This window comes from Pristis pectinata, chromosome 26 (assembly GCF_009764475.1).
Source record: "Pristis pectinata isolate sPriPec2 chromosome 26, sPriPec2.1.pri, whole genome shotgun sequence".
Classification (NCBI taxonomy): domain Eukaryota; kingdom Metazoa; phylum Chordata; class Chondrichthyes; order Rhinopristiformes; family Pristidae; genus Pristis; species Pristis pectinata.
In genome coordinates, this window is record NC_067430.1 from 16,084,752 (window position 1) to 16,109,682 (window position 24,931).

At 40.3% G+C, this 24,931-nt stretch overlaps 1 protein-coding gene across 2 annotated transcripts; it reads left to right on the top strand.

Moving 5' to 3' along the window:
* The first annotated feature begins 2,980 nt into the window (after positions 1-2,980).
* b3galt6 (UDP-Gal:betaGal beta 1,3-galactosyltransferase polypeptide 6) lies at positions 2,981-24,560 on the top strand. Of its 2 annotated transcripts, XM_052039613.1 has the most exons (3): positions 2,981-3,150; positions 10,762-11,707; positions 24,412-24,560. In XM_052039613.1, the coding sequence occupies exons 2-3, from the start codon at positions 10,796-10,798 to the stop codon at positions 24,508-24,510; spliced, it is 1,011 nt and encodes a 336-aa protein (XP_051895573.1). In that variant the 5' UTR covers positions 2,981-3,150; positions 10,762-10,795; the 3' UTR covers positions 24,511-24,560. The 2 variants fall into 2 exon arrangements, with proteins under 2 accessions (XP_051895573.1, XP_051895574.1); XM_052039614.1 differs by lacking the exon at positions 24,412-24,560 and having other exon boundaries at positions 10,762-16,170.
* The last annotated feature ends 371 nt before the right edge of the window (positions 24,561-24,931 follow it).

Genomic DNA, 24,931 nt, shown 5'->3' on the forward strand with positions numbered 1-24,931 from the left:
TACAGTAAGATGCCTTTATTCTTGTACTCAAACCCTCTTGCAATAAGGCCAACATAATGTTTGCCTTCTTAACTCTTCTGGTGAGACCACATCTGGAGTATTGTGTACAGTTTTAATCTCATTTTAAAGTGGATTTACTTACCACAGAAGGAGTGCAACAAAGCCTTACCAGACTGGTTTCTGAGATGATATGTTTGCTGTGTAAGGAGAGATTGAGTATTCTAGATCTGTGTTCTCTGGAGTTTAGAAGAATGAGAGGTGATCTCATTGAAATTTACAGCATTTTTACAGGGCTCGATAGGGTGGATGAAGGTAATAGGTTTCCCCTGGCTGAGGTTTCTAGGACCAGGAGTCACAGGCTAATTTGTACCAAAAAGAGAAATTTCTTCACCCGGGGCAGTGAAGCTAGTCACAGAGTCAGAGAACTAAACAGCACAGAAACAGGCTCTTTAGACCAACTCATCTGTGCCGACCAAGTTGCCTAACTGACCTGGTCCCTTTTGCCTGTGTTTGGCCCATATCCCTCTAAACCTTTTTTATCCATGTAACTGTCTAAATACCTTTTAAATGTCATAATTGTACTCGCCTCTACCACTTCCTCTGGCAGCTCGTTCCATATACTGACCACCCTCTGTGTGAAAAAGTTGCCCCTCAGGTCCCTTTTAAATCTTTCCCCTCTCACTTTAAACCTATGCCCTCTAGTTTTGGACTCCCCTACCCTGGGGAAAAGACTTTGACTATTCACCTTATCTGTGCCCCTCATGATTTCATAAACCCCTATATGGTTTAATGACATCCTTCCAATAGCAGGGCAACCAGAACTCCATGCAGTACTCCAAATGTGGCCTTACCAACATCAAAGGAATCACTCCAGCTTCGAATCACTGCAGTCCCTGCCTATTTGTACGGGTAATGTCTGCCCCCGCCAGAAGAGTGTCAGGCTCTCACTTGATGGAATAATGTCGAAAACATCTGAGTTCAGGAAAAAAGCGGAAGCCACTGCGCCATTGACCAAGGGGAGGACTCACAGAGGAAATTCAGGAACTCAGTCCTCTTGGTCACAAAGGCCATGAGGAGTATAGTACATGCCTCTTTTGTTCTCAGCCCTTCTTCTCTCACCAAACTAGATGAATAGGTAGTTCCCCTTGCCCTTATCTTTTACCCTGCCAGCTTCCACATTCAATGGATCATCCTCCCTAATTTCTGCCACTCCTCATGGGATTCCAACTTATACTTTTTCTCCTCCCTTTTTAGCTTTCTGAAGGGACCATTCCCTCTGTGGCTCCCTTGATTCAGTGTTTCATCCCCACCATCCACTCCCCTTCTCACAGCATTTTCCCATGCAAAATTTTACCTCTTCCCTTCCCACCATCTAGGCACCAAAGAGTCCTTTCAGGTGAAACAGCAATTCACTTGCACTTCTTCCCATGTAGTGAATTTGGTACTCACATTGTGATCTCCTCTACATCAAAGAAACCTAATGATTGCTTTGCAAAACACCTCTGTTCAGGTCCTGAGGACAACCCTAGACTTCCAGTTTCTTGTCACTTTAAGTCTCTACTCACTCTGAACTCTCTGTGCTTGGCCTCATCCATGGCTCCAACAATGGCCGACATGTTTGAGGAATAGCATCTCATCTTCAGTTTGGGTACCTTGTAGTCCTTGGGACTTAGTATTGAACCTAAACATTTCTGGTAATATTCTTTCTTTCCACGGATGTGGCTGTAATCTTACTGTTTCAATCTGCTTCATTTTTCTCCTCTATCTTCAGATGCCAGTTTTAAAGTAATTTTTACCCGATAAATTTGGTCTGCATCCTATCACAGAGTTGGTATGATGGGCAAAGCAATGGCACATAGAATTTAATCCTAAATTTGGGGTGATGCATTTTGGGAGGACTAATAAGGTAAGGACATACACAATAAATGGTAGGACTATTGGGAGTATTGAGGAACAGAGGGACCTTGGAGTATAAAATCCAAGCATCCCTGAAGGCAGCAGTGCAGGTAAACAAAGTAGTTAAGAAGGCATACATGATACTTGCATCCTTAGTTGGGACATAGTACATAAGAGCAGGAAGATTATAGTACAACTATGTAAAATATTGATTAGACCATAGCTGTGGTAGTGTACAGTTCTGGTTGCCACACCATGGGAAGGACATGATTGCATTGGAAAGAGTGTGATGGAAATCACACTGCTGCCTGGGATGGAGTGTTTCAGGTGTGAGGAGAGACTGGATAGGCAAGGTTTGTTTTCCTTTGAGCATATGAGGGTGAGGAGGGAACCTGATTGAAGTATGTAAAAAATGATGAGGGACATAGGGTAGTTAGTAAGAAACTTTTTTTTCCCTGTGCAGAAGTGTATAAATCTGGAGGGCATAGACTTAAGTTAAAGGTAGGAGATTTAGAAGGAATCTGAAGAATTGTTTCACCCAAAGAGTGGTCGGAATCTGAAACACACTTCTTGAAGGGGTGTTGGAGGCAGAGACTCTTAAAACATTTAAGAAGTATCTAGAGTACCACATGAATTTCCAAGGTTATGGGCCAAGTGCTGGAAAATGAGATTGGTATAGATTGGCGTTTTCATTGGCCAAGTAGGGACACGGTGGGCTGAAGGGCCTATTTCTGTGTTGTATGAGACATGTCTGAGACATCTCCCCGGCTTCCCCTTTTCTGCAACCTAAAACACGCTTATCTTCTCACTGTTCTAGTTCTGACGAAAGGTGCTCGATCCGAAAGGACGACTGTTTTTCTCCTCGCTGATGCTGCTCGACTGGTTTGGCAGTTCGCCCGTCCTGTTCGTGTTCTACACTGCTTGGTGCTCCAGTCACCCAGGGCAACTGGCGAGCCCGGCACCCACTACCTGGTCCTCCCGGCCACTCGGGGAGCTGCTGAGTGCTGGGGAAAGGCAGTGGGGGAAGGCGGGGGCTGGGGCTGCTGTCGCCGAGCCGAGAGGGAGGGCTGAGGGGTGGCGCCACGTCACTGGGCCGCTGCCTGCTGCGGAGATGCTGCGAGGGGCTCGTTGCGTTCTTCTTCAGGGGTTGGGGCCCGGGAGGCGGCAGCCGCTGCTGGGAAAGGCGCTGGACGGAGCTGCTTGGATTTCTGCGGGGTTATCGCCGGCCTCATTCGGTCAGAATTCAATGGAGCGGTGAGTAAGATGAAGTATTGTTATCGTTTCAGCAGGACAGACAATGCAGTGTTGACAAGAACAATAATATTGAAATTTGCAGCCCTGGTATTAATACTGCACTATTGTGCTGTCATGAATAATAATGCCTGAAATGATTATACTGCATTACTGTAAATATTACTTAACAACCCAATTAATAATTTTGCAATGTCCCTATTGTATAATACTGCATTACTTGAAATAATACCTCACTTACTTTAATGATAGTGCATTATCCTAAATAATATTACGTTATCCTGAATAATATTACGTTGCCCTAAATACTGCATTGTGTTTTTTTTAACTTACTAGATGTGTGTAGTGCCAGCAGGGCAGATGTTTATTTCCTGTCTTTAATTGCCCTTGACACAAGGTGGTAGTGAGTGACAGCAATGAATTGTGGTGGTCCTTTTGGTGAAAGTGTTTCCATAGTGTTATTAGGTAGGGAATTCCAGGGTTTAGAACCAGCATTGATGAAAGAATAGTGATAGATTTCCAAGTTAGGATGATGAATGACTTGGAGGAAAGCTTTGCAGCTGATATTGTTCCTATGCTCTTGCTGCCCTTGACCTATTGGGAGGTGGGGAAGAAGCTTTAGTAACTTGCTGCAGTACTTGTAGATGGTATACACAACAGCCATGATATGCTAGTGCTGGGTGAACTGCCAATCAAGCAGACTGTGTTGTCCTAGTTGGTGTTAAGCTGCTTGAATGCTAGACCTGCACTTGGAGGGTAGTGTTTCTTGGGAATTCTCTCCTGAGAGACTGTGGAGACTTGGTCACTGGGTATATTTAAGACAGAGGTCAGTGCATTTTTTGACATTAAGGATTATGGGGTTAGTGCAGGAGGTAAGAGATCAGCCCTGGTGCAAAGGGCTGAACAGCTGACTCCTGCTTCTATTTCGTATAATACTCTTTGCTAGCCAGGATAAAAATATATCACACTCCAAAGTAATACCTTAAGTAATACTTCAGTGAAGTGAAGACCATTGTCTTGAATAATAATGCTGGCTGAATTAAATAATCTTATTTAAGAATGGTAAATTTACCAATTTACCATTGCAGTGTATTTAAATGTTATCATCCTGAGTAATCCTGAATCCTTGCCTTATTCCACCTGTTCACATCTGCCTTAAAATCCTTATTGTTTGCTTTCATCAAGCCCTCATCTCCTCACACCCTGAGTTTGTCCCTTGGATATCCTCCTTTCCACCCTAAGTCTCCTGCAGAATTCTTTCCCATTTCTGGTAAATTGGTCTTCATCACAACTTGTATCCTATCTTTTGTTTTGCCTAATTTCTCCCACCCAAGAGCTCTGTTGCCATATTTATCCACATTTCCCCAACCACGTAATTTCAAATGGCTTCTCTTATCAAACTCTTTTAGTCATCTGCAGCCAATCCCTAGAGTCCACCCAGCTTGAACACGTCCTTTGTCTGACAAAGGAATAAACTTCCTCCAAAATTCCAACTATCTAGCCTTCTGTTCATCACATTTCTAATTTGCTTCCTCACTCTCTCCACCTTGCCCAATGTTCTCTCGCACCTCAGTGGCTTATCCTGGTGAGATTCTCATTTTGGCCCTGAAGTTCTGAAAGATAGTGTCTTCAATGTACCTTGTGCACATACTGCTCCATGGCAAGATATGGTCAGGTTCACATCAAGCATTGGCCATGTTCTCCTCTGTCAAAGTATTTTACTCCTTCACAATCATCCCAGATATCAAAGATAATCCCAGGGATCTTTGCTTCCAAGTGTCCCCTGAGCCCCTCTTTGGTCCACCTTCTCATCCAACACTATATGAGGAGCGCACAGACCATCTTGTCACTGAGATGTTGAACTTCCTCTATCAAGTCCATCGTTCTCCTCCAGCCCACCAAATCAAACCTTACCTAAACTTCCCCTCTGAACCATATATTTTTCTGCTTTCTCAACATTTCACCTCATGCCTACTTTCAAGTGTTACTTGCCCAACCCCTCCTTGAGCCCCATATTAGCTGTCATTGGGACTATTGCCCTTTCTACAAAACTCACCCTTGATACCTTGGGATGAGACCTGGGGGCATCAGAAAACAATGATTTTAAAAGAGAAATTCAAAAAAAACTGCTGATGCTTAAATCGAAAATAAAAACATAAATGCTGGAAATACTTCAGAAAGATATTCAGCCTGAAACGTTAACTGTTTCTCCACAGATGCACCCTGACCTGCTGAATATTTCCAGCATTTTCTGTTTTTATTTTAGATTTTAAAGACAAGTTGGGAGGTAGTCAAGATTGTTTGGGAGAATGCTGTGTTCTGTAGGATTTCTCAATGTATAACATTCAGCAGAACTCAATGCTATTCAGTGATATTCAGCAGTAATACCCTGGAGAGCGCAGTGTTATTAGGTGTGTTCTAACATGCACAACCCTTTCAGCAGTTTTCCTTTCCTTCCAAGTCCTTCAACATCTTTTACTGGAATCAATAACTGTTGTACATGCAACTGTCATGTTTGAATCTCCAATCAGTTTCTGGCCTTTCAGAACATTGAAACTGTCCCAGTAAAAGTTGTAAAATAAAAATCCTCTGCCTTTGAAGCACAAACTCTGCTTGTCCTTCCTCACCTCTTTATTGTCTTTGACGTGGTCAGCAGGACCATCCTCAGCAGCCCCTCTCCATTTCCAGAAAATTAGATATGTCCATGCTTGTAGCTAGATTGTCTTGAGAAGTGATATTCTGTTACCCTTCGAGGAGCCTTGTGCTTCCTTGCCCACACTTCTTAGCGTTTTCACCCGAGAGCATACAGTTGGGTTCTATATATACAAGATGACCTTTCTCTCCACCACCTCCCCAATCACCCCTATCAATCCTCCACACCTTTGCTCTCAAACTGCTTATCTGGCATCCAGTATTGACTTCAGACCCTATAACAAACCCTTTTGATCCTGTCCCTTTTCCTGGTTGCTCTCTCCTGGTGAACAGACTGTGATAGTCTTGATGTCCCATTTGACCCTGAGCCAAGCTTCAGACATCATCAGAAATACTGCTTGCTTCCAGTTCTAGCAAAATACTTTGCTCCATTGAACAGTGCTGCTGATCTACTGTCATGAATAATAGTGTTCCAGTGAAATATTACTACATTGCCGAAGCAAATATGACCACCGTCTCGTGTTTGGTGGTGATGTGCTGTATTGAATAATATTACTGTGCTGCATTGAATACCAATGCTTTGCTGCACTGAAAACTGTTACAACCTCGTGCTTTGGTATTAGATCATCAGATTAGATGTATTAGATCACATTTAATAAGTACGTTCTTGTGCAGTGTAACTGCAAAATTCAGCATCTGAACCACTGTTCTTCAGTGTAGCAGAGATGTGACTGGTGAAACCATTCTTTTCATTGCTGTATTAATTGCTAAGTGGACATTAAACTGGATATGCAACAATAGCCAACTGCTATACATAAATTCTGAGGGGATTTCTTAAGGTTGCTGTGGAAATGTTCTGATTTAATTAGTGTCCCACTTGCCATGGACTTTTTATCTGTTTTAGCAGTGTCGACAGTACTTCTAACCCATGCATATCCTGGAAAAGAATTGGTGCAAACCGATTGATCATTTGAGAAAGGGATAAGATCAGCGTTTTTTTTTCAGGATTTAATGATCTAAACAAAGTTATCTCTTAATGTGACCTTGGTAGCATTTGTTTGACTTCTGTTACTATATTGCTTATGAGAATTTGATCATTGTGACCATATAAACACAGGAAAGAATAGTTTACCAATACAAATGTTAATACTTTATATCCATGCAATCCTGATGGTTTCAAAAAAATTGGTGTAATCACTCTTGTCCCTTTCCTGATCACTCTTCCATTCATCTCCTATTAACTATATTACCCTTTCAGTTTTTAGGTTTCTGGCTAATGTCTGTAACCCCATCCTGATACTTGGGCCAGCATCAGAGAGAGAGTGGAATTTTTACGAGTGAAATGCTGTTGTACACATGGTGGGAAGAAAATTGGTTTATGGCTGCTCTCCGCCAACTTCTAGCAAATAATAGTGGCAAAGACATTGAGCTCAGCCCCTTGTGATTTGCGGTTGGCATTTTGGGTCCCTTCCCTGTCCTAGTTTCACATCCTCATCAGTAGTGATGGGTTTTGAACCCACTAACCTAATCTACAGGCATCTTCAAGTTGTGGTTACCTGACCCTGACATGCCACTCAACCCTTTTATAAAACCCACTCTCATCAATGATACCCGTGGTCCCTCCCTGATTCATCCTCCGTTCATTCTGGATTTCCACAACGATCTGTACATCATGTCAATAATTCTTAAAATGTCTTAACAAACTGAGGGCCTGTTTTCACTTCATTGTTAAACTGGCCTTTCACGTTGGCAGAATAGCTGAAAGGGGAGGTTTGAAACTCCGGTATCTCCTATGTTACATCAGGGACTAGATTTCAGAAGATGTTCGTTGGCTGTAATGTACATTGAGGTCCTGAGGCTGTGGTGTATAAATGCAAGTCTGTCTTATTTTGCACATGCCCATCGTAAGTTCCTTTCTAAAAACATTTCTGGAAGAAACTGCTTGTTAATTAGAGCTTTCAGGTCCCTCAAATTAATCAGGAAATCAGATGTAGCACATAAGATCCTGAAACTCAATTGCTTGTTCTTTTTTTTTGCTTCAATAATCTTGGCAACAATAGAGTAGTTGTAGCATCTCAAATACCATTCAGCATTATGTCAATGTGGCTGCATTGGAAGAGGCCTATGAGAGAGAGAAAGGGGGACTGGGTGCATCTGAAAACCTTCCAGTCAAACATATTCCCACTCAGTCTTTGATTCTGATCCTCTTTCTAAGCAAATGTTGATTCAGTTTATTTTTAAAAGGATTTGCTTGGCTTGTAATTAACCACTCATTCCATGCACCTGCCAACATTTCTAATCTTGGTCAATACGTCAACTCTGTAATTCCATGCTGACTGTAAAAGATTAATAGCCTCCTTACTCAGTGTTATGAGTGCCTTCTGTGGAATTTTTTCCAGTGTATTGTTATACATTTGGTAAAGGTGATTAGTCCAATCCCATTGAATTCTCTAGTGGGCTAATCAGCGTTATTATGATATGCTCTGACTTGTAGTCCAGTGCCTTATTCCAGCAATCTCCTCAATGACTTGAATAACAGCTCCAGTAAGCAAGCTGGGTGGGTTGACATTCTTCAACTTTGGGTGGAGATAAATATTTAGTTGGTCAACAGTCACTGGTAGGAGTAGTATAAAGGCCCCATAACAGTAGTTCTACTGAAGGACAGATTATTGTAAGAATGGTGCTGCAGTAATCAAAGAGATGTTAACTGTATAGATTGGCCAAATGAAATTGGCAAGGGTAGCCTTGCATGTGTTCAAGGAATGATTTCTTAAAGCAACACACTGAGGAACCTACCAAGGAGCAGACTATTTTAGCTCTGGCAATCAGTAATGATTAATTGATTAATTTCTTAATAAAGAATCCCCAAGGAAAAACTTTACTGTGTTGTAATCGTTCAAATTCAGCTTGAGGGTGTGAACCATGGGTTTGAAGATTGTGTCCTAAATTTAAATAAAGGCAATTACAATGGTATGAGGACAAAGTTGGCTAACATGGGTTGGGAAAATAGATTAAAGGATGAGGTGGCAGATATTTAAGAAGATATTTTGTAATTCCCAACAAAGATATATTCAGGTGAGGAAGAGAATCCATAAGAGAAGGATGCACCTACAGTGGTAACTAAAGAAATTAAGTATGGTAAGAAAAAGCATGCACTATTGGCAAGACTAGTGGTTGGCCAGAAAAATAGGATGCTTTTAGAAACCAGCAAAAGATGACTAAAAATTATAAAGAGGGAAAAGATGGAATAGGAGAGCAAATTAGAAAATAATATAAACAATGGACAGTAAAAGCTTCCACAATCTATAACAAGGAAGGAGAGACTGGATAGGCTGAAATTGTTTTCCCTGGAGTGAAGAAGGCTTAGGGATGATCTTACAAAGGAATATAAAATCGTGAGGGGCATAGATAAGGTGGATGGTCAGTCTTTTTCTGAGGGGAGGGGAGTCTAATATTAGAGGGCATAGGTTTAATTTGAGAGGGGAAAGATTTAAAGGGGACCTGAGAGACAGCGGTGGTAGGTGTTTGGAACAAGCTGCCAGAGGAGGTGGTAGAGGCAGGTACCTGTTTTTCCACACAGCGGTGGTAGGTGTTTGGAACAAGCTGCCAGAGGAGGTGGTAGAGGCAGGTACAATTACAGAGTTTAAAAGACATTTAGACAGGTTCATGAATAGTAAGGTTTATGAGTAGGATATGGGCCAAATGCAGGCAAATGGGACCACCTCAGGAAAGCACTTTAGTCGGCGTGGACAAGCTGGGCGGAAGGACCTGTTTCCGTGCTGTATAACTCTGTGACTATTTATAATCCATCTTCTCTTCCAAGCCAGTCCCCTGAGGTTGAGGATGAGTTCCACTTTGGTTTTTTGTGTTCTGAGATGGCTGATGGGGCCAATGTGAGAACTGCAGACTTGTATTGATGATATGGATCAAGTGGCAGTGTACTGTAGACAAGTTAGGTGATGATACAAAGACAAGTAGTTTGGCAAGTTGTGAGGAGGATACAAGCAGCTTGAAAAGGGATCCAGTTGAGGTAAGTGAGTGGGAAAGAAGCTGACAGAGTATAATGCAGGAAATTTGTTATCCACTTTGGGAGGAAGAAATGAAAAAGCAAATTATTATTTAAATGGAGTGAGATTAGAAAAATGTTACAGTACTAGGGGATCTAGTACATGAAAAGTTACCATCCAGATGGAATAAGTGATTAGGAAGGCTAATAAAATATTGGCCTTTATTGCAAGTGGAGCATTAAACTAGGGAAGTTCTGATGCAATTTTACATGGTACTCATGAAACCACATAGAGTTTTGATCTGGATGTGTTTGCATTGGGGACGGGCAGAGAAATTTCTTCTCTGAAGACCATGAATCTTCGGAATTCTCCATCCCACGGAAGTGTGAAGATGGGAATTGACAGACATATAAACACCATGGGGAAAGGGGGAGAGGGCAGGAAAGTGGTACTGAAGTTAATGATCTTATTAATTGGCGGAATCAGATCGAGGGGCTGATTGGTCTACTCATGCTCCTGTTTCTTAGACTTTATGCAACAGTTTCTTCCAAAATTGTTAAATATGTCAACCTTTTTTTAAGTTAACAATTCAAAATAAAAAATACTGATGACTGTCAGATAATTTCAGGCTACCAAAAGCGCTTGTTTTAGAAATCATAAACACAGTTATTTAATCTTCTGTTTCTCAGTGTATATTGGTCAGCATTTTATTTGCTTATCTCCCTTTCCCTTTGGCTAACTTCTAGCACATTGGTTGATATTGTGCACACAAGCTGCTACTAGAAAGAAAGTAAATTCAGCAACAAGTAATTATTCTCAGAGAGAGATTGGTAGGAGGCTATTTTAGAAGATGTGTGCTTGCTGTAATAGATTAGTAATGAAAAGTAAAACTATTTAATAACGTGGAACAATCCTGCTTTTTGTAATATTAAATCAGCTTTCTTTTTCCCTCCAGCTGAAAGCACTCCAGATATCCAAGCAGCTTCACAATGAATCTAGCTCGACTCGTCTGTCGTCACAAAACAGCCCTTGGTATTGCCACCTTGTCCTTGTTTGCACTGATGTTACTTTATTTAGCTAAATGCACGTCAGAGACATTGAAATCTCCAGGCTTACCTCATGGGGTTGAAAGACGGGCAGACGATCAAGGTCACAGCAGAGCCAAAGGGGTCTCAGCCTTTCTTGTGCTGTTGATCACCACTGGCCCAAAGTATACCGAGAGGAGGAGCATCATCAGGAGCACTTGGCTAGCCAATCGGGACCCAGAAGTACTCCCTTACTTTGCCATCGGCACTAGTGGGCTTGCACCAGAGGAAGTTCAAAACCTGGAGCAGGAAAATAGTCGGCACCATGACCTACTGCTACTCCCAGACTTAAAGGACTCCTATGAGAACCTTACCAATAAGATTCTTCACATGTATGCATGGGTGGACCAGAATGTGGATTTTAAGTTTGTCCTGAAAGCAGATGATGACACTTTTGCCAGGTTAGATATAATTAAAGAAGAACTGAAGGCAAAAGAGCCTAAGAAACTGTACTGGGGTTTCTTCTCTGGACGAGGAAGAGTTAAGTCCACTGGAAAATGGAAGGAGAGCAATTGGGTACTGTGTGACTATTATTTGCCTTATGCTCTTGGGGGTGGGTATGTTCTGTCTGCTGATTTAGTGCATTACATTCGAATTAACATTGATTATTTAAAGGTTTGGCAGAGTGAGGATGTGTCTTTGGGTGCCTGGCTGGCGCCAGTCGATGTCAAACGCCTGCATGACCCACGGTTTGACACAGAGTACAAATCGCGCGGATGCAGCAACAAGTACATTGTGACGCACAAGCAAAGTATCGAGGATATGCTGGAAAAACAGCAAACACTCCAAAGGGAAGGAAAACTGTGCAAAGAAGAGGTAAAAGTAAGACTGTCATATATTTATGATTGGTATGTCCCACCATCCCAGTGTTGCCAGCGAAAAGATGGCATACCCTGATGTACAACGTAGCCCTGGCAAGGAGGAGTCAGTGGGACCTGCACAGAGAATTCAGAATGGTGGATTGGCTGTCAATGCAGGAAATTTCTCTTGAAAGGAACTCCAGCACCTGTTATCAATACTTTGGGAGCACATTGGTCTTTTTCTAATTGCAAGTCTGAGATTTGCACTTGTATAAGTAGTGTTTTCTTCCAAAAAGCACAAAGTTGCTGTTCTTCCTGATCAGAGTAGAGAATAGCTCATTGTAGTGCCAAGAATTCAATCCCTGTCTGATTACCTTCAGAGACAGATTTACATTTTTCTCACTCTTTCTCATTGTTTCTGGGTTCAAAAGGTGCACTGAAGAATACCTGGTGTTCACTAATTGAAACAATGATTACAGAGGTCCATGGGTCCTATTGTAGTTGTATTTAATTGCACAAGAGTCTAAAACTCTGGAATTTGTCTAACTTAGCAACAGTAAATGTTAATATATTTGCGTGTATGCATATGCATCTGTATGTTTGTATATGGGTATAAATTAACACAGCTTATTTGGGTAGAAGCCTTTGGCTTGACTCTGAGCCTTGCATTTTGTCAATTTGTTCTTGTCCGTATTGCAAAGTTAGAATTCACCCTCATCTGACAAAGTAGTCATTTTCACAAGTAAAATTTACCAAATATAAAATTGGTTTTTAGCTCAGAAAGCAGCACATTGTTGTTTTAAAACAAAATTTTGGAACCTGGGGTAATTTGCATTAAAACGTTGCAATAGTGAAATATTATCAATACATCCAACTAAATTTGCATGGCAAATGCAGATTCTTGAATGCTGCTGTTGCATGATCTGCTGGCATTATTCTGCTTTACTCTCTGACCAATGGCAGAACTGTTTCATCTTTAAACTACAGCTCTGCTGGGCTTAGAAAAAAAATGTTTTGCTGTTTTAACTTTGAGATCTCACTCTCCCATTGAGTTTACTCAATTATCTAGAAACACTGGAATCCACAGTGAGAATCCTTTCATGTAGGGTTTGTGCTGTGCTGGTTTTCAATGCATGGAACTGTAAAATAAAAAGTGTGAATTTTATCCTTTTAATAGCTTAGGGTGATTATGAAAATGTTGTTGTTAAGTGGCATTTTGGGGAACTTTTTAATGCAAATATCATAACAGGCTTGGTGAATCCTGTAAATTAACGTACTCCATAGATTTGAGGATATAATTTCCTGCTATTACAAGGATAAGTTTAAAATATTTCAGACATTTTGCAATTCCACGTGTGCTTGCAAGTAGCCAAGAATATTTGAAATGGGAAAAGATAGAGAATAATGACAGCACAGAGAAATCATGTGAAAACAAAATACCAACAAGTTTTAAAACCTGCGGCACCTTGTATAATTTCTGTGTGGAAGTAAAATGATTTTTCAAAATGTTGCCATTTCTTCTCAAAGCATTTGGTAAGGTGCATCAGGTTTGATGCAGTCTGAACTGAGTTTTCAATGTTTCCTGACTGATGCCAGCAATGTCCAGTGATTGGGGCATACTTCTGTTATCTGGTCTAAGAGCATGTTCAGGTTACTGCCCTTCAATTACAGTATGGCCCATTCACTGGTGCAATTGGAACCTTGAGTCCAACACAGCAGATAACCATCATGAAGGGGTTGCAGCACAAACCAGCACCAATTGAAAGTAAGACCTGGTAAGTTACTCTTTCATTAGTCAGTGGGTAAATAGAGGTGACCATACTCCTTGTAAACTCACAGTTCTGGCCTTCACCTTTAGTGCAGGGCTGTGATTAGTGGTAATTTCAAAAACATAGCTAGTCATTTGGCTGAAAGATGCTGACAGCAACACTGTTTTGGAGGAGTTTGAATTTTTTTCCCCTCCCCAATTTTGATCCAGAACTACCTAAGATTTTTTATTATTTTGGTAAAATATCTTGGAGTAAATGAGGTATTTATTAATTAGTAGGAATACAATTAAAATGGCTAGGTTCAAGGGGGAAGGTTTTATTCTGGAACAAGAATGGTTCTCACAATTGGAGAAATGACATGAACAAGTGGTACAGTGTGTTCTACAAATCTTGATGGAGGGAACATTTTACTTGAATGTAGATCTGGGAGTTTGTAAATTAAGAAGGTTAATATTTGCTCCAAATATGTTTTTGCTTATCCAAGGAGGTCTTGTAAATCTTAACCCAGTTCTCTTTTAGCTTTTGAAAATATTAAAATATGTACAAATTTAACTTGCAAACGCATTGAGTCTTAAGCCAGCCAATGTACAATATACCTCTCGTGGAGCTGTGTCATTCACTGTGCCATTAGGTTGAAATTTCCTCTTGCTGTAAAGCACTTTAAAGAGTGAACCATATGAGTGAGTAAAAATTAAATGTAATTTTATTTCTTTTCTATGAAACCTGCAAATCATTTCTTGTAATAAAGTACTGGTTAATCATGCTTGACAAAACCTTCCATCCAGAATGACACTAAGATAAATAACAACAACTTCGCTCATTATCAGCTTATGGTGTATTAAACTTGCCATGGATGTTTACCTTATTTGGGCATCACCTTTCTTTAATGCCTCTGACATTTCAACAGAACTTTCCTATTATATACTTTAAACTTGCCATGGATGTTTACCTTATTTGGGCATCACCTTTCTTTAATGCCTCTGACATTTCAACAGAACTTTCCTATTATATACTTTTACCAATCAAGCTATCTCACCTACCAATGCACTACCATTCAATGGAGGCTTTCAAATTCCAGCAGCTGCACAGCCTGCTGCCTGCAGCATCACTAATGCACTCTGAGGGATGTTGACTTACTGGAGCTAATTGCCAAGATGTTCACCATTGCTATAACTTCTACCAGGAACCTCAACAAAAAGAAAAATTGGACAAATTATGTGTTGTGCTTGAAAGTTTCCATATATGGATTATAATGGAGATTCTGCATCAAAGAATGCTGAGCTGAAAACCGATCTCTTGACAGATCTATTGCATAAGAATGAGCTGTTGGAATTGGAACTCTTATTTCAGCTGGATTCAGTTAAAAACTATTAACCTTGCCTCTGTTTGTGCATGAGTTCTTACTGTCTGACTGCTGAAAAAACACACTTCCATTTTCAGTCATTTGGTTGAAAATCCAGTACTTGAAGTTTTATTTTCCATAGTATTTTGGATGTTTTCTATGTGAATTGTAGAGTTACGGTGATGCATTTCAATGTTCAGTGTAGTGAAAGTGTAGAAAGTTAATAGTGGATACCAATATGTAGCCTTTAACAGTACCACAATTTGAGTATGCATTTTAGTACAGGAAAGGTATTAAATGCATTTTTTTGAAATGTCCTTTCATATTATCAATACTGTTCATTAATTAAAGTCAGTGGTCCCCACTTTGGTCGAAAGCCCCATTTATTCAAACTTGATTAAAAAAAATACATGTACCTTGCCCCCATAGAAGACTGATGATGGCACAGACTGCTTCTGTGTCAGAGTTGGGGCAGACTGGGGACTTTCAGGGACAGATAGCAGAGGTACAATCAGGGCAGCTGATGTGCATAATTTTTTTAATATATTGAAAATCATCAAACTAAATGCTGTAAATCTATCAAAAGACAAAAAGCAAACATGGAAAAGGAGAGAAGTCTTAAACCTGAAACGTTAACATTTTTTTTCTCGGGTTGGGAACTAGTGATTTAAATCACCGAGGTGTTCATTGTGACATACAAGGAACTGATGCCGTTCCCAAACCTCAGTAATTAGGAAATCACAACTTGTATATAAAGAAACAGAACTGGACATATTTAAAAGTTAAAGATACAAATTAGTTATCTAGGATCTTCAGTGTCAGATTTCTCATTGAATTATATTGCTCATGCAGTTTATGAAGTCCGATCCATGTTATTGCATCTCTAATATGTATATTGCATATTCAAAATTCCTTTTATCCCATTATTTACATTTAAACCACACTCCTCTTGAATCTCTTGAATACTGCTGAGTTTTGTGCCCTTCGTGGCCATCAGCTGCCTGTCAGCATGCTGCTATTGCTGCTGCACACGTCATTCCATATGGGATAGAATAGGAGGTCTGCCTGTGGGCAGCATGTGGCCATGACCACCAGCCAGCTGAAACCTGTAACAAACCCAGTTGGCTATGCCCCTGGTTAGTCCTTCACCAGCTCTGATTACTAGACTTTGAGGGTGCAGGTAAATCTGCTTTGAAGCAAATTCTACAGAAGTTTTGATGTATTATGCAGTGACTTTAATGAACAAATTTAAAATATAATGCTGTGTTTGTTGAAAAATGCTGGAATCATGAAGAAAATGTGACAAGATGATAATGTTTAAATACTTGTATTGTGATCAATAAAGTAAAACTAAGTATGTACACCCATTATGATGGTTATTTATGTGATTTATTATTCCCCCTGCTCTTCCCCCCCCCCCCCAACAACACCACTTAACCCTGACAGCTATGGGTCTCAGATCCATTGGGAGGTTTCAAGACAAAGATCAGTAGATTATCTTTTGTTGAGTAGTGTACTGAGGTCTATGGAGCAAATGTAGGAAAATGTAGTCAGGATCCAGATCAGTCAAGATCTAGATGGCAGAACAGGTCCTTGACACTTCTTTTCCTAGTTAAGTGGAGAAGCTCCAGCCAACAGCCACTAACGAAACTGTCCCAAGGACACATTGTGCATTGTGAAGCCCAATAGATGTGTGTAGAAGAATGGAAACACACCTGCCATCACTGTTGGTACAAGCAATAGACTTCCTTGCTTTTATTCAGCATTTTGGACCTTGTTGATTAATGCAATTTGCATGGGAAGATTATCTTCTGGCTCAGTTTAAAAAAATCAAAAAGAGATGCGAAAACAGTGGTATCGTGAAACGGTGAATGGTAATCAAAGCAGCTATTTCATAATGCTCAGAAATTTATTCTAATCAAGGTTAAAAAAAAGGAATATGAATTGCTTTTATTTTGTGGTTTAATATTTTCCTTGACCTCCTTTGTTGACCATGGATGGTTCATCTTTCCCATTGAGTCCCTCTTTCTGATTGGGATAAATTTCCGCTGAGCATTATGAGATAGCTGTTTAAATATCTGCCACTAATCATCCACTAACCTTTCCCTTAGCCTTGTTCTCCTGTCTACTCTGAACAAATCTTCTGTCATACCTTTGTAATTGTCCTTATTGCTCTTGTTCACCTTCAAACTCTATCTGGAATTCTACCACGTTGTGATCACTACTCCCAAGGCGATTCTTAATTACAAGATCTCTTATTAATCCCACCTCATTACACATGACTAAAGTTAAAATAGCCTAGCAAAAGTGAGTTGTAGATCAGAGGACTAGGAATTTTTCAGGAACCAGCAGCAGAGGACTAAAAAATAAGGAAGGGAGAAAATAGATTGAGAGGAAACTGTCAAGTGTCATCAAAACAAGAGCTTATGTGGACATATAAAAAGGAATAGGATAGTTAAGATAAGTGTGAAACCTTGCAGAGTGAGACTGGGGAAACAAGGAAATAGTAGATTTTGCATCTACCTTCAGAACAGAGGACATTGCAAACATCTCAAAGATAACAGATGGACAGGTTTCAAACAGGAAGAAAACTTGGAACAGTCCCTATCACAAAGGACAAAGTTTTGGAAAACTAATGGGACTAAAGGCAGTCAAGACCCGATGACCTGCATCCAAATGGTTTATAGGAAGTGTTTTTTTTAACTTTGCAAACTGATGCCATTTCCTGAATTGCTTTTTCGCTTTTTGCTTTTCCCTCCTAGACATGGTACATATCTGACTGCACCCCTACATTAATATCTTCATTTCTGGAGATGCTAATGAACAATATCCCTGATAACTCTACCTTGCTACATTTATTCTTACCCAACTTTCCATAAGAACTCTATTCCAATGTCCCATTTTCATTGTATGGTGATGCTTTCTCCCACATTAGTGTTTCCAACTTGACTTTTTTTCTCAGCTATGGATTCTCTACCACTGTAGTTTCCAGGGCCTTCAACTAAGCCTTTCCCACTTCTAGAACTTACTCTCAGCCCTTCCCCTCACTCTCACAGCCTCCTCCTATCCTCACTTTCTACCTCACTATCCCTCGTATCCTGTGAACCAAGCTGCACTATCTCCAGCACCTCCACTATTACCCTATAAGAATTTTGAAGGGAACATTCCCTCCATGACCTCCAGATCTATTGCTCACCCACCAATCCAATCATATCCTGTCGTCTTCCTATGAAATTGCAGAAGATGCAATACTTGCCCTTTTACTTCTTCCCTTCTCACCAGCCAGAGCCTTAAACAGATTTTACAGGTGAAACAGTATCTTGCTTGGCAAGCAGTGAACAGTGTGCTAAGTTATGTGATGTCCTCTAATTCAGGGATACAGCAGCAATGTAGTTAAATTACTAGACTAGTATCCGAGGGCTCAACACTATTGATCCAGAGACAATATTTCAATTCCCACTGTGCGTGCTGGGAATTTAAATTCTGGCAATTAAATAAATACAGAATGTAAAAATAAAACTCATCAGTTACAGAGATCATGATTGGAGAATCAAATGTGCTCATATGACAATGTCCTTCTGGGAAGGGAAACTACTGTCACCCCCTGATCTAACCTGTATGTGAACCCAGACCCACCAATGTGGTTGACTCTTAAACTGCCCTCCGAAATGGCCTAGCCAGCAGCTCAGTTTAGAGCCACTTAAAGATGGACACAGGCCTTGTAAGCACCATCCACATCCTGAGAACAAATAAAAAGCATGGGAAGAGACCAAATGCAGGTTGGGTGACCATTTTACAAAACACCTCAATTCAGTTTGTAAATGTGATACTACGAGTCTAGTGTATCTTTAATTTCCCCTCATACTGCCTTCCCTAATTTCTCTAACCATAGCCTCCTATATTGCTTTATTGAAACACTATAAGTTTGAGGAACAGCATCTCATCCACATTAAAGCCAGCCTTAATGAGGACCTCAAAATTTTCAGGTAATAAATTCTGCTGTTCCAATTTACACCTCATCTCTTGCTTCTTAACTAGTCCCCATTACTATCTCCTTTTAGACTTGCAACATTATTCCCTTTGTCACATAACCGTGCTTAATTACAAACCTTCCTATTTGTTCTTTCTTCCACTCCTCCCTTTCCCCACATGTGCGGTGTTTTATCTTTTTACTTTTTTCCCCCAATTCTGATGGAAGGACATAGACCCGAAGCATCAACTGTTTTTCTATCCACAGATTCTGCTGAGTATTTTGAACTTTTTTTGTGATAGAACATTTTCTCAGCCACCGACAAGAATCAATGCTATTTGACCTAGAAGCGATATACATTATAGTCAAATCCAATAGTTAACTATTGTTAATTTGGGTTTTTATATAAATATTTTATATATCCTTGGACGTAATAGTGTAGGTCTCTCAAACACAGTAGTGTAGGTCACTTCACTAAATGATCCAACTACCTGCTTGTTATGCACTTTAGGTTAGAAATTCACTCTCCCACAAAAAAAGACATTGCTGTGCTGTTGAGAATTAAATTGACCTCAAGTAGAGTGATTTTGCACACATTTTGAGTGCCCTCCTGCTTGTCAAAACAATTGTCCTTTCTCAGAGGGACTCTTGAGCTTCAGCATTTTTTTCCTGGCATAAATCTCTCCCAAATGGTATTAAAAGCAGTGCACCATGTAAAATTTATCTTCCGAGACATAGAGTATTTAACTTCACCAGTCTGAGAAACAACAATCTTTATTTATTTACAGAAGAGTCAGATTTTGCAATACCTGTTCCCCGCTGTAGTCATGCTATTTATGGAGCCAAAACTTAAGTGTTGACCTTACTGAGATTTCTGACCTCCTATAGCTTCAATGACAAATTCATTTGTGTGCCTTGATTGCTTTGCCCACAAACGTCAGATTATTCTCACCTTACTAGCCTCAGGATCACTCCAGGGAGCCACTGCTGATCTTTGCCACTTCTCATAGTTTACTGCTCCCTGCATTAGGGAAGTAACACAAACCCTATACTCAAGGAGAGAAAACTTCCTCTACTTCTCTCCACAGAAGCAGGCAGAGCGTAGGCATTTTCCTGCATTGCAGGCTCCAGACACTGCACTGTGTTCTCACTGAGACCTCCCTGCAAACTTCATGCAGGTGTGGCTGTAGCCCTGGAGGATCTTTGGACATTAATAACCTGCAGGAAGAGAATTAAAGTTACAGGTGATCAGTTGAATCACATTCGTGAACTGAAATGCACTGTTCTTTACCAGCTTAGCCAGTTCATCTCACTGGGAAAACTCTCCCACACCTTCTCTTCATGAAATCATCTATTCATCCAGAAGGAGAAAGAGTGTTATTTGTATACGTTCCTTTAAGAGCTGGCTGCAAAGATCGTTTGTGCTGTGCAATATGTTAAGGACTGCAAGATCTTACAACACTTCAACAGGGAACATCATGTTGAAACCGACAATGTCAATGCAGTGTTACACAGGGAAACCAGATAATGCTGTCCTATAAAACTTGAAGTTGAAGTCTTGCACTTTTGCAACTTTCACAAACTGGACCAGGGTGCCCTCAGCACTGTTGCAACGCCAAAAACAGCACTGAGCAATTTCCAGACCACTGATTCCCACTGCCAAAGACCACTGGTAGGATCTGGGAGTGTAATGATGAAATTTCCCTGCAATCCAAGTCAGATTGTTACATCTTGCCAATGTGTCTGCCTTCAACCTCTCTGACAAAGAAGTGAATTAACATGAGAGATAAACTGCTTTGTTCAACACTGGATAAAGGACTGAAGCATGAGCATGATAAGAATTGCTTGATACAATCGAAAGTACTTAATATTTACAGACTGCTAACATCAAACTATATGCACTATTTCACTTTGGTGGGTCATCCTCCTTAACTTCTAAGGATGATCTGTCAATGATTAGATAGTGTGGAGGTCTCAGAAACTATAGGAATAGTTAGACAATGTAAGGGTGTGAGCAAAACAATGGCAGATGCAAACAATTGCAGAGTATTGAACATTGGAAGAAAAAAAATGTCATGCTATTTTTTAAATGGAATTTAAATACCTAAAGATGAGGTTGAAAGAAATCGTGGAGTCATTATAGCTCAGTGCTAAAGCTGGCCAACCATTGCTGAATAGCCATCAATAAAACCAATAATACATCGAACTATATAGCTAAAACTATAGCGGATGGGTAAGAGGAGATCATTTAAAGTTCATAGTTTTCAAGAAACAATATCAACATTCAAGCTCTGTAGGCAATACAGGGAAACTTCTGATGCAGCAATGCTATGGGAGTGTCCTTACTATAAGGACTCCAGTGGTTCAAGAAGGTGATGAGTCACCAATTTGTTTGTATAAAGACATGGAAAGAAACATTAGTAACTATTTGGGGCTAATTGCTGATGTGATTGTATGAGAACAATTTAGAAATTACAATCAAAATGCATATTCAATGTGAAAATGGACAGAATGCTGGACTGAAAGAATGAGGTAAATCTGGGTTAAAAAATAGTAGGATAAGTAGGTTGCTTCAAAGAATAAGAAGAATTATTAAAACTAAACATGGTTAAAAGGAGGAAATTAATAAGGTGGAAGGGCACAAAGAACGAGAGTGATTAGTCAAAGAAATAACATAGATTCATTGGGTTATACAGCACAGAAACAGGCCCTCTGGCTCAACTCATCCATGCTGACCGAGATGCCTACCTAGGCTAATTGCATTTGCCTGCATTTGGCCCATATCCATCTAAACCTTTCCTATCCATGAGCCTGTCCGAGTTCCTTTTAAACACCGTAATTGTACTTACCTCTACTACTTCGTCTGGCAGCTCGTTCAATATACCCACCACCCGCTGTTTGAAAAACTTGCCCCTCAGGTCCCCTGTAAATCTTTCCCCTCTCACCTTGAACCTATGCCCTCTAGTTTTAGACTGTGATTATCTACTTCCATCTATGACTTCCATAATTGTTTAAACCTCTATAAGGTCATCTCTCAGCCTCCTTCGCTCCAGAGAAAACAGTCTCAGCCTATCTAATCTCTCTTTATAATTCAAGGTCTTCAGTCCTGGCAACATTCCTGTGATTTTGTTTTGTGCACCCTCTCTAGCTTAATCACATCCTTCCTAGAGCATCCTAACTATTTGTACAGCTGTAACATTGCATCCCAACTCCTATACTCAACGCCTTCTTCACCACCTTGTCTACCTGTGTTGCCATTTTCAGGGAACTATGTACTTGTAACCCAAGGTCTCACTGTTCAATAACACTCCCTGGAGCCCTGCCATTCACTGTGTATGTCCTGTCCTGGTTTAGATACCCAAAATTCGTAACTTTGCACTTTTCAACATTAAATTCCATCAGTCATTCCCTTGCCCACTTCTCTACCTACATTCTCATCCAAATCATTAATATACATGACAGACAATAAAGGACCCAACACAATCCCCCCATCATACCACTGGTCTCCAATCTGAAAAGCAACCTTCCACTACCGCTCACTGCCTCCTCCCACCAAGCCAATTTTGTATCCAATTAGCTATGTCAGCTTGAATCCCATGTATTCTAACCTTCCAGCCTACCATGCAGGACCTCGTCAAAGTCCTTGCTAAAGTCCATGTAGACAACATCCACCACTCTGCCCTTGTCAATCCTCTTGGTCACCTCTTCAAAGAACTCAATTAAATTTGTGAGACAAGATCTCCTATGCCGACTATCCCTAATCAGTCCTTGCCTTTTCTAATGTAAATAAATCCTATCCCTCAGATTCCCTTTCAAAAACTTTCCCACCACTGATGTAAGGCTCACTGCCCTGTAGTTCCCTGTGGGAAGAAGGGCCCTTCTTGAATAAAGGCACAACATTAGCCACCCTCCAATCTTCCAGTACCTCAGCTGTGGCTAATGAAGATACAAAAACCTCTGCCAAGCCCACAACGATCTCCTCCCTTCTTCCCACAACGTCCTAAGATACACCTGAGGGATTTATCTATCTTTATGCACTTCAAGACCGCCAACACCCCCTCCTTCATTAATGTCCATATGTTTCAGGATATCACTATTCTCTTCCCTGAACTCACTAGCTTCCATGTCCTTCTCCACAGTCAATGCAGGCAAGAAGTATTCATTTAAGACCTCACCCATCTTCCATGGCTCCACACATGGATTACCACTGATCCTTAAGGGACCCATTCTATCCCTAGTTCCCCTTTTACTCTTAATATACTTATAGAATCTTTTAGGATTTTCCTTTCCCTTATCTGCCAAACCTTTTTTTTATGCAGTGAGTGATTAGGGTCAGGAATGCACTGCCAAAGGTAGTAGTGGAGGCAGATTCAATTATGGTGTTCAAAAGGGAGCTAGGCTAGTATCTAAAAAGAAATAATTTGCATGGCCTAGGGGAATTAATTGCTCTTATATGTGGCTGGTACGGTCTCAAAAGCCCACCTTCCGTGCTATGACCTTTGTGTGATTCTGTAATAAACCTGGAGATAAATGATAAAAAATTTAGACAGGATTGAAGAGGGATATTAAAATCTTGATAGTGTAAATAAGGAGAAATTGTCTGCAGTGGCAGAAAGATTGATTACCAGAAAATGCTGGGGATAGTTACTTTATAAGCAATTAGGTGTGATGCAAAGGATATTTCAGGAATAAAGATGGGCTGATTACTCTTCCTTATCCTTAATTATCATAACTAACATTTGTGCAGCAACCTTGCTGTGGCAACTTCTGTGCATCATAATCACCAGCAGAAGGGTTCCTGTTGTATAAAGGACCAAGATGCCCCATCCACGCTAGTCCCTCCTACAATGAACAGTATGAGGGACTAGCGTGGATGGGGCATCTTGGTCAGCATGGACCAGTTGGGCTGAAGGTCCTGTTTCTGTGCTGTGTAACTCTATGACTCACTGAGATCAGTTAAATAGCCCAAAGTATTTCACAGCAGCACAGATCAGAATTCACACTGAGGCAAAGAATGAGATGTTACTGGAGCAACAAACAGTCTGCTGGAGGAACTCGGTGGGTCGAGCAGCATCTGTAGGGAGAAAGGAATTGCTGATGTTTCAGGTTGAAACCCTGCATCAGGACCCTGTATCCAATATTCTTCCTCAATTCCAGCATCTGCAGTCTCTTGTGTCTCCAATGAGACATTCCTGACCTGATTACTACATTGGTTGATTGACTGGAGGCAGAAGGTGACGATAATTCACAATGTTCTAATTGGCAGGAAATGACTAATGAAGTCAAACATGGTTCTGATTTGGGGATGCAACTATTTGAAAATGTGCTTGATGATGGGGCAGAGAGCTACTTACCTAAATTTCCTGATGACGTAAAGATAAGCGAAGCAGTAAAGATAGAAGCCTAAAATTACAAGGACGTATCTGTAGATTAAGAAAATGTGTAAAATTGTGTCAGATGGATTTCAATGCAGTGAAATGTGTCGTCATTAATTTGGATCTAAAAAGAATGGATCAAAGTACTATGCAAATGGAGAAAATCTAAAGCAGAGACTTGGGGATCCATGTTTGTAGATCATTGAAATGTCATGAGCAAAGAATAATCAAATATTAATGGAATGTTGGCTTTTATATCTGTAGGGCTGGAATACAAAGGATTGGAAGTCTTACTGTGGCTATACAAGACACTGCTTAGACCACACCTGGCTTATCATGTTCAGTTCTGGGCATCGCACCTGAGGAAGGACATAATGGTCTTCAGAGGTTTAATGGAATGATGCCAGTACTCCAAGAGTTAAAGTACAGGAATACATTATACAAACCAAGATGTATTCCTGAAATTCAGAAAATGAAGGCGAGATTTGATTTCAAGATATTAAGAACAGAGAGAAAACAATTTCCACTGTCTGGACAATTTGTACATGGGAGAATCTGCAATGTTATTGAAATATTAGGGTAATGAATTTGGAAAACTCCTTACTATAAAGGGTGTTTAGGCATTGGAACCCTCTTCCATAAATTGTTAATTTTAACTTTGGAAAAGATCTATTTCTGTTAACCAAAGGTATTAATGTATATGGATAAAAATTGAGTATAGGGAATTAGGTCACAGACCAATAAAGATCTCATTGAATAGTGGGATAGTCTCATGAGACTAAAT